Raw genomic sequence first — 12,743 nt, 5'->3', positions numbered from 1 at the left:
GTTGTTGTTATGCTTGTTAAGAAATTAAGCACTAGAGAAATGAGAGACCATTAAATGTATATCCATCCAAGCAGGCAGTATAAACACTTTTTAAGGGAAGGCTGAGAAATTAAAATTATTGTTCCTCATATTTAAACTGGAGATATATTAAGAACTCTACTGCTGCTAACACTATCATTTTCTCTTCTGACCAGGTTCTTGATTTTGAAACTTCACCGGTATATAACCTTACAATCAGTGCCACGAACCCTGAACCTTTGGTGCCTGGGGTACAGTATAATTCAAGCTCTATTGCCTACTGGAGAGTTAGTGTCTCAGATGTGAAAGAAGCACCAGTTTTCCGCCAACTCGTCTACATAGCTAGTATACTTGAAAATGCTCCTGTAGGTACTGAGGTGGTAATCCCATCAGCCTTCGATCCTGAAGGAGACCGAATAAGGTAATGAAAATATCCTCTTATCTTTTCAATCAGTTGCTGGGATATTGGAGTCTTCTGTTAGCAACTTAGGGCCAAGCTACACATGACGAATGACACTTGAACAGCAAGTGTATTTCTCCCTGTTCACTTGCCCTCCACTAAATCCACTTGCCGTTCAAGTGTCATTCGTCATGTGTAGCTTGGCCCACAGAAGTCTCTCAGGATCACAGTAGGAAGGAATTGCTTTAATAAAAGTATACAAAAGTATACACTTGGAAAGATAAGCTGTAAAAAAGGACACAGTGTTTTAATAATTTGACTGAATTATTGAATGGGGTAAGGCTGTGGTTGAGTGGTAGAGCATCTCCTTGGCGAGAAGAAGGCCCCAGGTTCAATCCAAAGCATCTCCAGTTAAAAGATCTGGTAAGTAAGTGATGTGAAAGACCTTTACATGAGTTCCTGGAGAGCTGTTGCCAGTCAAAGAAGACAATATTGACCTGGGCCGTTTCCACACGGCTTACCTGAAGCCGGGCCATGGTGCAACGTTGCGGATCATGCTGGGGAAAACGCGAAATATCGCGTTTTCTCACACGAGTTTTGCACAACGTCGCGCAAAACTCGCGCGAGAAAACGCGATATTTCGCGTTTTCCCCGGCATGATCCGCAACGTTGTGCCATGGCCCGGCTTCAGGTAAGCCGTGTGGAAATAGCCCTTGATGGGTCAGTGCTCTGGCTCAATATAAGGCTGCTCCATGCGTTCACAAATTAGCTGCCATTGCCTCCTTGTCATTATTTCCTCATTTTTCTCTCCTCCTGACAAGAAGACAGACTTTGCTCAAGATTCTACTGTCCTAAGCTGATACAGGAAAAGTAAAGAGCTGTAGGATCCATACCTAGCTTCATTTTACATAAGCATCATCCCAGCGAGGTTCAGTGAAGCAAAATATTACATTTACATCTCAGTGTTCTTTTGATGACCATGGGTTCTTGAGCTCACAGACTTCCTCCTCCCCTCAAGCAAGAAGATGAAGATTTTCTGGTTTGGAATAATACACAGTTTATTTTGATATCAACATGGTGTAAATTGACAAATTGTAATTTGATCTCTTCCATACAAAACTAGGATTTCTAGGCATGAGAACAAACCATAAATTTTTTGTTTTGTCCCAGACAGCAAACTGCAGGTATTCCAAACCAGGAATTCTTGTGTTTCTTAGCCACAAATGAAAGGAAGGGTGAGGAAGGAGCACCCAATGTCAGTTTGAATTTAAGGACCACCTTTCTCCGATATGAACCTACCCATTCATTCCAGTCATCTTCAAGGTCCTTCTTCAAATACCCCCACCATATGAGGCTAGATGGATGGCAACAATGACGTAGCTCATTTTGGTTGTTTTGTTGTTTGGTTTGTTTTGGATACCAGTTTTCTGGTATTTCTATAATTCATTGCAAAAACTTGGCAAAGTGGCTTGCTTGGCAGATGACTTCCACTGAATGCTTCAACAAGAAACACTGTAATGTTTGAAGAGGAGATATATGTCTACAAACACATGTAGGGGCACAGTATTAACATTAATTTTCCTTTCAATGATCTTCATGGCAGAAACATGAAATGCATTTGTCAGGTATAGTAGAAAGCAGCTATGACAGCAGCACACGAACCAGGCATACCGAGGTCCTGTATGCACCTTACACGGATCTCCAACAAAAGTGGCATTGTCAGTACACAACTACCAAATGACAACCAACAATTCTCCACTCTGCTATCACTATACAGTACAGAGATTGTAAACAATTTTAATAAAGTGCTAATTATTAAAGTGCAATAGATAACAAATATAATTGTGGGAAATGGATTTAATGAAAGAGATCCAATTTATCATGGGAGATGTTGGCAGATAGTCCCATAATAAATCGGATCACCATTTGAACTACAGGCAGTTACACTACGGACTCCTGTGGAGGGAGTGGCTGGCCGCACTTCGGATTTCATCGACTAATTGTAATGGACATTTTGGTTGAGGAACCTTGAACAATTGTTTTTGATATGGAATGTATGGTTGCTGTTAGAACTGCTCATTAACTGGATTCTGGTTGTTATTTATTCATTATACATGTTATTCATGGTACATTGATTGGCTGATTGTAGTTTATATGAATAGAATTGTTGTATATGGTATTTAGTGATTACATTTATTATCTATTGCACTTTAATAATTAGCACTTTATTAAAATTGTTTACAATCCCTGTACTGTATAGTGATAGCAGACTGGGGAATTGTTGGTTGTCGTTTGGAGTCGTCGTCCCCCCCCCCCCACGCCCCGCCGAGTGCCTTTCGGTTTATAGATAGTACACAAATACTGACAGGTCCATGCTATCACTGAATACAAGCTCGTCTTCTTTTGCTCTTCTTGCAAAGGTATTCACTGAAAAATGACCACAGGAAATGGCTGATGATTCGCCCTGAAGATGGTACTGTATATGTAGCTGCTCCAATGGATCGGGAAACTGAACGTACCTACATTGTGCAAATAGTTGCAACTGAAGAAAGTAAGCAAAAATATGATTTATAGATTTTGGTGGTGGTGATTCCCAAGAAGGAGAAGACATGCTTTAAAGAGGGAATGTTGGATATACTACAGGGATTCTGAATGATACAAATTTTCTACACCCCCCTTCTTTTTAAATATCAGTTAACAACTTTGCAATGTACACAGGACAATATACACAATATTTTTACAGGACATAACAATTAATTGTCCCATTCCCATCTCTCAAAATCCAGTATATTGAACATCTTTTTTAGTGGTGCCACTTAGTGACCAAATAGTTGAAAGGCAGAATACATTTTTTAAAATTCCATAAAAATCTACAATGCCCACTTTCATGGGCAAGGTCCTGAAATATGATCTAAGATTTGTTTAACAAATCCCCCCACAGCTGTTTTGTCTTGCCTTTCCACCAAGGAACTGGGGACAGTTAATATGGTTCTTCCCATCTCCATGAAAGTTTTCTCTGCAACTTCCCATTTACATATTTTGCCTTCATGTTAAAGTCATTTCTCCTACTCTGCTTAGTTATTTCTTGTGCACTTGCAGTGGTAGCAGCATTTATAAAATCGACTAGCTTGATACCTGTGCTTTGCTACAGTATTTAACTACTTTAAACCCAGTTATAATATTTATGGGTATGTAACATTTTTGGGTTGTGTTTTTTTTTTTTTAGTTGATAACCCTAGTGAACTTTTAGGGGAAGACTGGGAGGTGCATTTTACCTCAGAACACATTCAATGACTCCCAATAGCAACTGCATACTGTTTAGAATGTGTGTGTGTGGGGGGACCAATCAGGCTGCATATGCAAATGACTTTGAAAGGCTGGCCCAATCAGGGAAGAGTGGCTGAACTGGCAGTGAGCGGGTGCGCAAGCAGGCAGCAGCCTGCCAGCCACAAGGGGAAGCTGTATCCCTTTGAGAAAACACATTTTACCCCTTTTTACCCCCTTAGGGGGCAAATTTCTTAAAATCCCTTCTTAGTGGGTGTTTACATCATGAAAAGAACATTCTCCCCAAATTTCATGTTTCTAGTTCCAGGGGTTTGAGCTGGGCATTGATGAGTCAGTCAGCACACTTCTGTTCATATATATAGATATTTATCAATTCCATGGGCAGGAGGTTTTAATTGTTGTTTTTCCTTTGCAAAAAAAGGATTGGCCATTCATGTTTTCTTTTGTTTGTATAATTATGAAAGTATGATCATGAAAAAAGAAAGACATTAAAGAACAATCACTTTGGCTGCAAAGAGAAAAGCAGTACATGAAGCCTACTTTGAGAACAAGAACTGTTTATCTAAGATCAGTTTAGGAATTCAGCAGCCACTAATTAAGTAAAAGTAGTTATAAAATGAAGGAGCGTAATGTAAAAGGACAGTAGCCCCCAGAAACCTCAGTAGCACTTTGCCTTTTCACACCAATTTGGCTGGTACTGCAATGGCCTTTAATCTTTAATAAACTGCAAATCACATGAAAAAGGATGGAGAAAAAGCACAGAAAACGGGGATGCAACAGGTGGCAACATCATTGCCTGAAGTTTTCTGTAAAACTGAGTAAGCAAATGGTGTCCATTCCAGACTGAGTAGCCAGTGTGAATGCAGCCTTGCTGGTCATTTATTATACTCATTATTATTACCATCCTGGCACAAATAAGGGGAGGTTACAAGCTCTGGAATATAATTCTGTACTTTATTCAAATCCATAGCTAATGAAGCTCGGAGCTCCTCAGCACAAGTAATCATACACCTTAAGGATGTGAATGATAACCCTCCGGCACTGCCAAAAGACTATTCCTTGTTCTTCTGCCACCCACTCCAAGGAAATGAGGAGGGAAAGCAGATTCAAGTCATTGACCCCGATGAACATTCACATTATCAAAGGTTCATTTATACCCTCATGGGTGGGAGTGCAATGAAACATGACTGGAATCTTACAAAAATGGAAGGTAAGCCTATGCCAAAAGCAGTCTACATGCAGAAACAAACCCTTCTGCAGTTACCCTGAATTAAGCATTCAGAACCTACGCATTACGTTGTCCCCTGGTTCTCCTCAAGTTCATGCAATTAGACATGTGCTTGGAGTTCTCTTCTCCTTGCTGCTATCCTGATTCAAATTGGGTCCCACACACCTGAGAACTGACTTCCCTGTGGGAACTTGCAAGCTGGTACGGGTTGTGAGGAACTGGGAAGGTCCTGAAGGAAAATGTAAAATTTTCAGGCTGTGTTACAACTACATAGTTTGTTGATCTGATGTAAGATGCTTTAGGAGAAAGACAGGATATAACTAAAGTAAAAAAATAAAATAAATAAAATATCTCAATTTGTTCCCAAGCCTTGGGACAAAGCAGACAGCGGCAGCCCTGTTTGTGGCTCACATGTCTGCCCCAGTTCCACTCATGTATAGAGTGGAAGATGTCTCATTTTCATAACAAAAATCAGGATTGACCTCCTTCCTCCCACCTCATGCCCTCAGGCTCCATTGCAGCAGGCACTTATCTCAAAGGCCAGCTCCAGCACTGGAAATGAATAGGCTGGGGACACACACAACTATCTGAAATGATGAAGTGGTAAGGGAAAGGAAGAGGAGACAGGGTTTAGTACACTTCACCCATGCACACTTCAGAGGGCAGGGTAAAATTAAGACCTCCACTCCTCCTGCACTTCATATATGAACAGCAGTAACGTGTGAATAATCAAACATGGCTGCTGCTGTCACTTTTAGTTTAGTACTCAGGTGCATAACAGGTTACACAAAAGCACTTTCCCCTCTCCCAAGTAATATCAAGTTGGGAGTTTAATTACAAGCTCCAACTTATCCCATTTAAAGAAATGAACATTTGACCACGCCCTAACTTTCTAGCCACTTTACACTCTTCAATGTTGATATCAGCAGGGTAAGAATAAAGTGTAGCAAAATGGTTGATTTTTATTTGCATTCTTTAATGTCATGTTTGGGACTTGAGAGTATTCTCACAATCATATGTTAGATTAACAGATTAATAGATTTGGTAGTGAAACCTTCACTATCATAAGAATAATTACTTCACCCTTGGAATTTTTTTTTAAAAAAACTAAAACTTCCTAATTACTCTGGATGTCTAAATGAAAGAGCAGTGAGTGGAAATGAATAAATAAAAATAAATAATCCATGTGAAGTGCTTTTGCAAATACAGCCAGGGGATTAGTTGGTTTATATTATGGGATTTTAAAGCAACTTTTCCAACATTTTAAACCAGGGTGCAATAAAAGAGAATAAAAATATTATGTATGTGTTATGTGCTGTCAAGTCACTTATGGCATCCCTATAGATCAGGGGTACCCCACCTTTTTTTACCCTGCATGTACATTTGAAAATCTGACACTGTGTAGTGGGCACAGCAACAAAATGACTGCTACAGAAGATGGAGCCAGCCACAAAATGGCTGCCACAGCTTATCTTCAATCACACAGTGAAGATCCTTATGCTGTGGAAGCAGTTTCTACCAAAGCAATGTTTTTAAAAATCTGCACAGCCAATCAATACTTCAGTGGCCAGTCAGAAGCCATGCTTTGCAAAAGCCCCACCTGGCCCCACATACTTCCTGAAAACAATTGGTGGGTACTGGGGAAAGTGTTGGTGGGCACGATTGTGCCCATGGGCACAAAGTTGGTGACCCCTCTTATAGACTAACAACCTCCAAAACATCCTATCATTTACAGCCTTGTTCAGATCTTACAAACCCTAGACTGAAGCTTCCTTTATTGAGTTGATCCAACTCATGTTGGGTCTTCCTCTTTCTCAATATTATACATCCATAAAATTAAAATAATTTAGATAAGTCATCAGTGGAAAATGAAGGTGGACAGGAAAACAGAAACTATTAAAAAGTAAACATGAAGGTTTTCATCCCCTCTTTGGAATGAACAGATGGTGTCAAAAAGACTTCCCAGGCGACAGCATTACACAGCTCTTGGGCAACCATTGAAAGAGCCCTGCTGACCTCCTTGCAAGTTGAAACCTGGGCAAGGACCTCTCCAGCTGATCATAATCACAAGAAGTTCATATGGGAGGAGATGCTCTTTGCAACAGACCACTTAGGAGTAGAGATGGGCACGAACCAGGAAAAACCGAACCATTTGGTTCGTGGTTTGTCAAATTTCATGAACCACGAACCATGAACTTTCACAAACCTGCCCCTGGTTCGTGAATTGGTTTGTTTGGTTCGTGAAAACGGTACATCCAGGTTAGAAAAGCATCACGTCGAGGCCAGCAGAAGTTCATTTCTGGGTCAGCAGAAGGTCTGCAGGAAGTCCATCCCCTGTTGACTAGGAAACTGATTGATTGGCACTGGGCTGTCTGCAAGTGATGAACCAAAAAATGAACCAAATGAACCAGCCTAAAGTTCATGGCGGTTCGTCAGAAATGGGATATGATGAACCGTGTTTCACAAAACACGAACCAGCCTAGTTCGTGCTTAATTTTGGTTCATATTTCGGTTCGTGCCCATCTCTACTTAGTCATAAAACATAAAGGTTGACATCAAACTAGTAATTGTCATGATCTACAGCTGACCTAGTTAATGAGTGTGCTCCAGACAAAATTAAGTATTTTTAATTCCCATGGATATCCATGGGAGAGTTAAGTACTTAACTTCTACCCTTGAAATCAACAGGACTAAGATTTCTAATCATTTGTTTGGATTGTGTCCACTGTGTGCAGATTTCACAGTTCTCCGTTTCCCTCTTAATCCATCTACTGTTTGTGTTGACAGGAAAACATGCTTACATCTCCCCGAAGAACAGGAATCTTGAAGCAAAAATCTATGAGATACCAATACAAATTAATGACAATGGAAAGCCACCAAGGACTGGAGATGTCATTCTGAAAGGTACGGTAAAAATACATTCAAACTCAATTCTTTTTTTAAATTAAGATGTATGACAGTGGTATTTTCTCTAACTCCAGGAAATTTGCTTTTTGTTCCCAGTAAAACTGTGCATATGTGGTGATGACGGAGAGTGCTTCCGAGATGTCGATCGAGACAATACATTTCCGACTGTAGCAACAGCAGTTGGCATCCTGGTTGGTGTACTGGTAGTTATTGGTGAGTTGCAGCAGGATGGTTGATAATGGGCAAAATTGTAGCTAAGGGCTAACCACCTCTTTGACCTCCTAAGGATTGGCAGATAACTGTTGGATGGGAAAGGGAGGGGTCCCGTTGCAAAGGTTAAGATATTGCTATAACAACCCCTGATTATATAGTTAAACAGGTGGTGCCTTTAGGCACTATAAGACTGTCACTTTTTCCCCACACCAGCCATTACTTGGTGTGCTTCACTCTAGTTTTGCAATCTTAACACAGCTTTGCCAATTATTTATTGTTATTAAGTATGTTTCTCTCTCCCTTCCTCCAAGGAGCTCTGGAAAATTTCCATGGCTTTCTTCCTCCTTCCCCAGCTTAGTGTCTGGCCTCAAACCCATTCTAGTCAAAGCCTAACTCTTTACTAACTTCTCCATACTGGTCACTTGGTAAGCCCACAAATACTCCTAGCCCTTTAAAAATGTTTTATTGGTCTCAGGCCAGGACATGGCTACTTGTCAGTTTGCTTCAACTCTTGCTACCTGGAATAGTTGCATTTCTCCTCCCTACTATGGTAAGATAATCAAAATGGATTTTAAAAAATGTCTATAACGCAACAAGAGTCAATCCACATGTTATAAAGACCTTGTGTTACCCCATGGGTCTGCCATTGGCCCTGTCAATCAAATATGCACAGGACATTCTGTGTTCAGAACTTAATTCTGAGGTGAGTGTGTGGGCCAAATTCAAATTGGGACTGGAGCATATGGGAAGAAGTGGTTTAAGCCTTCTCTCCATGCAATTTTCCTGACCTGAAATGGCCCTGGGAGCTGCTATTTGCCCTGTTGGGGAAACTTACATGTACAAATGGCTGTATATAAGTTTCTATAATGGGGCAAATAATGGCTTTTCCCTTGCAGAGGGAAAGATTAACTCCTCTGTCTTCACATGGTATAGTTCCTGTCCAAATCGTGCCTGTTAAAGCCTTGGAATTAAATTCCGAGCATGGAACTCCCCTCTCCTCCCCCCCACAAAAGCCTATGTTGAGACCCAATTGAAATCCCCATCGAGGGAGTTCTGGGGGCTATACTTATATTCTGAAAGTGCAGAAAAGGTTTAGATTGTGCTGGCAAGGAGTATGTGCCTCCGTAGTGATTGGATGTAAACTAGAAAGCTTGAAAGGTATTGGATAAGACTCTAGACACTAATGGCTTGGTGGGAAAAAGCAGAATATGAAGAGGGAGACTTGGTAGATGGTAGTAAGTGTCAGAAAGGACAACTCCTGGCAGGAACATAGAAAAACATCAACTTAGCATTGTTTAGTGCGAATAGTCTTTTTTGATTGGTGTACTTTTTCTTAAAGAAAACTTCCTAAATTGTCCTAGCTCTTTTGATTTGTTTGTGCTGTGTGTAGGAAATGCAGAAACACAGGAAAAGAAGTAAATAAAGTTATTTTATTGAGGGAGGCATGGGAAAAAACAGCCATGGTGAGGTGGGGAGGGAGCCGTTTCCACAGTTATCTGAGAAAGGAGGATGCAGCACTACGGTCCTTCTCTGAAAACTTCCCTGTGTGCCAGCCAAGATGAGTTTTTTAGAAGTGAGAAGGAATATTAGTGCAGTAACGTTTCAGCATTACTACCTCATTTGTTTAATTTTTTAAAATGCTGGAAAAGGAGAACAGAGAGCAGAAGAGGGTGGGAGTGGTTACCGGCGGGCCACTGGTCAATCAGATCCTGGGGAAAGGAAAGAGGGGGGAGAGGAGAAGCAGAAAGGAATAAGAGTTCTGCACATGCATATGATGCACCAGCGGCGACTTGGAAGCGCCATCAAAAAAATTTGTAGTATGTCCGCAGGGGGAAAACTTGGGGGAAAGACAGAAATAATTCAGTTCTGTGTCCCATGATTCTCTTGCATGTGTGGAACTCTGAAGATCACGGGAAGCAGAATGGAATCTGAATCGCTGAAAAATAAGCGTGTGGAAAGGGCCATAGTCCGTGGAGTGGTCTGAATTTGTAGTCACACTAGGGATCGATAGTTTAACTGCACCCCAGTTTTGTATTGTGTCTGAAGGGAGCCTATGCTTACTTGCCCAAACTGGTGTGTGTGTTTTTTGCTCCTTAGTATGCAATACCAAGTCAATTTGAGGCTAAGAGTGGAAATTATCAGCGAATGCATTGTATGTATTCATTAATTTCCAGTGAGTTGCTGCTAGACTTTATCCACTTTACTGTCCCCAAACCTTGAACAAAACAGAATTAGGGCAGATTTCTTTATGCTACATCATATTCTGACAGGCAAGAGTCGATGGGATTTAGACAAAGTTGATCCCCTCACAAGTTAAAACCCAGAGGGCTGGTTTTTAAAGTAAATTAAACATGGAAAAAGCCAGGATGACTAATGGAGGAATCTGGCCCTTAAATTTGTAAAGAGCACAGTTCTTTCGGAAGGACATACATTTTTGAAACAGACTGAATTAAGTGAGATTTGCATTTATAAAGAAAAAATAGGCTTGAATTAAATAAAGCAACCTTATTATACAAAGGAAACAAACACCATTAAGAACTAAAAAGAACATGGCACTTTTATGCAGTATTAGTTGTGGAAGCTCTTGCAAAATCAATAGTGAGTGAGAGAGAAATGCTCTGGCTGCTAACAGCATGCTTCCCATGTTTGAGGCTCCAACAATGAAACCAGGTTCTGGAGTTAAGCCATATTAAGAGCCAGGGCTCAACTGAAGCTCCCAAGCCCCACATCTAGCTTACTAGGGAGACTTAAAGTCTGGGCCTGCTTTGCCTGTGAAATGTTTGCAAAAAGATATGTTTGGTGTGCTTTAAACATCATCTTCTTCATTTTTGCCCCTCTCTAGGTATCATTTTAGGAGCTGTATTTTTTCACCTGAAACACAAGAAGCAGAAGGAGCAAAAAGCCAACCCAGTAACTGCCCTGAACCCATCAGAATTAAGAAACTTGACGTAATTGTTTCACCAAAGGAACAGTTAACGTGTCTTTTGTTTATTGGTATCATTGCCCTTGCAGAAACATCTGCATCCAATAATGTGGGCGCATCTTTTCCCTCTTCCCCCTCCCTTCTCTTTTAAGCACAGAAGTAAACCCATCCTGAGGGCACAGGGAAGACAGCACCCGAGACATTTCTGTGCCAAAGGCGTAAGATTCAAATTACACTCCCCATGGCTGTAAACAGAGAATCATACCTTTCAATGGTCCCCCAAGATCTTCTTGCTTCCTCTGTCCAATAATAGGACCAGCCTGCAGAGCCTACAGCAACATTCCTGAAATGCTGCAAAGATTTATCACTTTTCCTTAAGTCCCATTAGGGATGATCTTATCAGTTTAACACAAACTCAGCAATGAACAGGCTTATCTGGAACTCCCACCGATGCTATACGGATAGTGATGAATGTGGGTGAAATGGTTTACTACAAAAAGGGTGCTCTGTAAATACCTATTTCTACCTACTAGAAATTACAAATATAAGCATACTTCATAACCCTTTACACAAGGGTTAAGAAAGGAGGGAAGGAAATCATCTAATCAGCTGTGAATAGAAGAAACTCATCAAATGCATCTTCCTCCTCCTGACCAGCTGCACCCTCAAAAAGCTGCTCCTGAGCATCAAGGGACACTTTGGGAAAGAGTGGGCTGTAGCCAGAGGGGATCAGAGCAGAAACCATCTGCCTCCTTTCTTGTGTAAGCTCTAGTGTGAACAGAAGTCATGCAAATAAGGTGGTAATTTCTGCTGATACCCCTTGGTGCTGCAGCGTCTCTCTGTTGCCTCCATCTCTATTCCAAGTGTCTCCAGATCACCAGGAACAGTTTTGGGGAGATATGGGAGGTTCGGGGGGGGGGTGGAAATCTGTTTTGTGAACTTGTTCTTTTTATGGTTCATGGGATCCTACTCCCCTTTGCCCCAATATACAGTCCATGGGAAAGTGGTCAATTGTGCTGCCTAAGGAAAACAACAGATTTTATTTATTTTACTTTACTTATACTACGCCTTTTTCCCCAATGGGGACCCAAAGCAGCTTACATGGTTCTCTTCTCCTCCATTTGATCCTCACAACAACCTTGTGGGGTAGGTTAGGCTGAAATCATGTGACTGGCCCAAGGTCACCCAGCAAAGTTCCATCATAGATTAGAGAGATGAAACTGAGTTCTCCTATTCATTATTATAAAAACTGGTTTCCTTTACCCCACTGTTACTTTTATAAAATAAAATTGTGTACTGAGTTATTAAGCACATTTATATCACTTTTCCGTGCAAATGAATGCAGGATGATGTTAAAAGGAATAACAGTGAATGACTATTGGGATGCACTGATTTTTGAAGGACCAATGGAAGGCATGGAAGCGAGGGAGGGCTGAGGGCTCAATCCCACACACATTTTAGAGCCAAGCTACAAGTGATGCCTTACACAGGTTGGACACTTGTCAGCTTCCCTCAAGTTTTGATGGGAATTGTAGGTGTCCTGGTTTTACAGCTTGGCTCTCCATTACAGCTGCAAGACCAGGATGCCTACATTTCCCATCAAAACTTGAGGGAAGCTGACAAGTGTCCAACCTGTGTCAGGCATCACTTGTAGCTTGGCTCTTAGTCGGCATTCCCTGCCGTTCTTTTGTTTTCCTTCTTTACAGACAAGTATTCTCAGAACAAGAGTCTACCAAGTTATTAAGGTTTGGTTCAGCATTCTTAGTGTC

General features: G+C 41.1%; 1 protein-coding gene across 1 annotated transcript in view; it reads left to right on the top strand.

Moving 5' to 3' along the window:
- CDH17 (cadherin 17) overlaps positions 1-12,445 on the top strand; it is a 48,858-nt gene extending 36,413 nt beyond the window's left edge. Inside the window, exons 13-18 of the mRNA XM_054986053.1 lie at positions 195-439; positions 2,839-2,969; positions 4,674-4,913; positions 7,719-7,835; positions 7,935-8,051; positions 10,894-12,445. Coding sequence (XP_054842028.1) covers positions 195-439; positions 2,839-2,969; positions 4,674-4,913; positions 7,719-7,835; positions 7,935-8,051; positions 10,894-11,003 — 960 coding nt within the window. The 3' untranslated portion in view covers positions 11,004-12,445. The remainder of the gene's footprint in view (positions 1-194; positions 440-2,838; positions 2,970-4,673; positions 4,914-7,718; positions 7,836-7,934; positions 8,052-10,893) is intronic.
- Positions 12,446-12,743: the final 298 nt, after the last annotated feature.

The sequence above is a fragment of the Eublepharis macularius genome, chromosome 7 (assembly GCF_028583425.1).
Source record: "Eublepharis macularius isolate TG4126 chromosome 7, MPM_Emac_v1.0, whole genome shotgun sequence".
NCBI lineage: Eukaryota > Metazoa > Chordata > Lepidosauria > Squamata > Eublepharidae > Eublepharis > Eublepharis macularius.
Note: the sequence above shows the minus strand (reverse complement) of the source record. Positions and strands in the feature narration are given on the sequence as shown.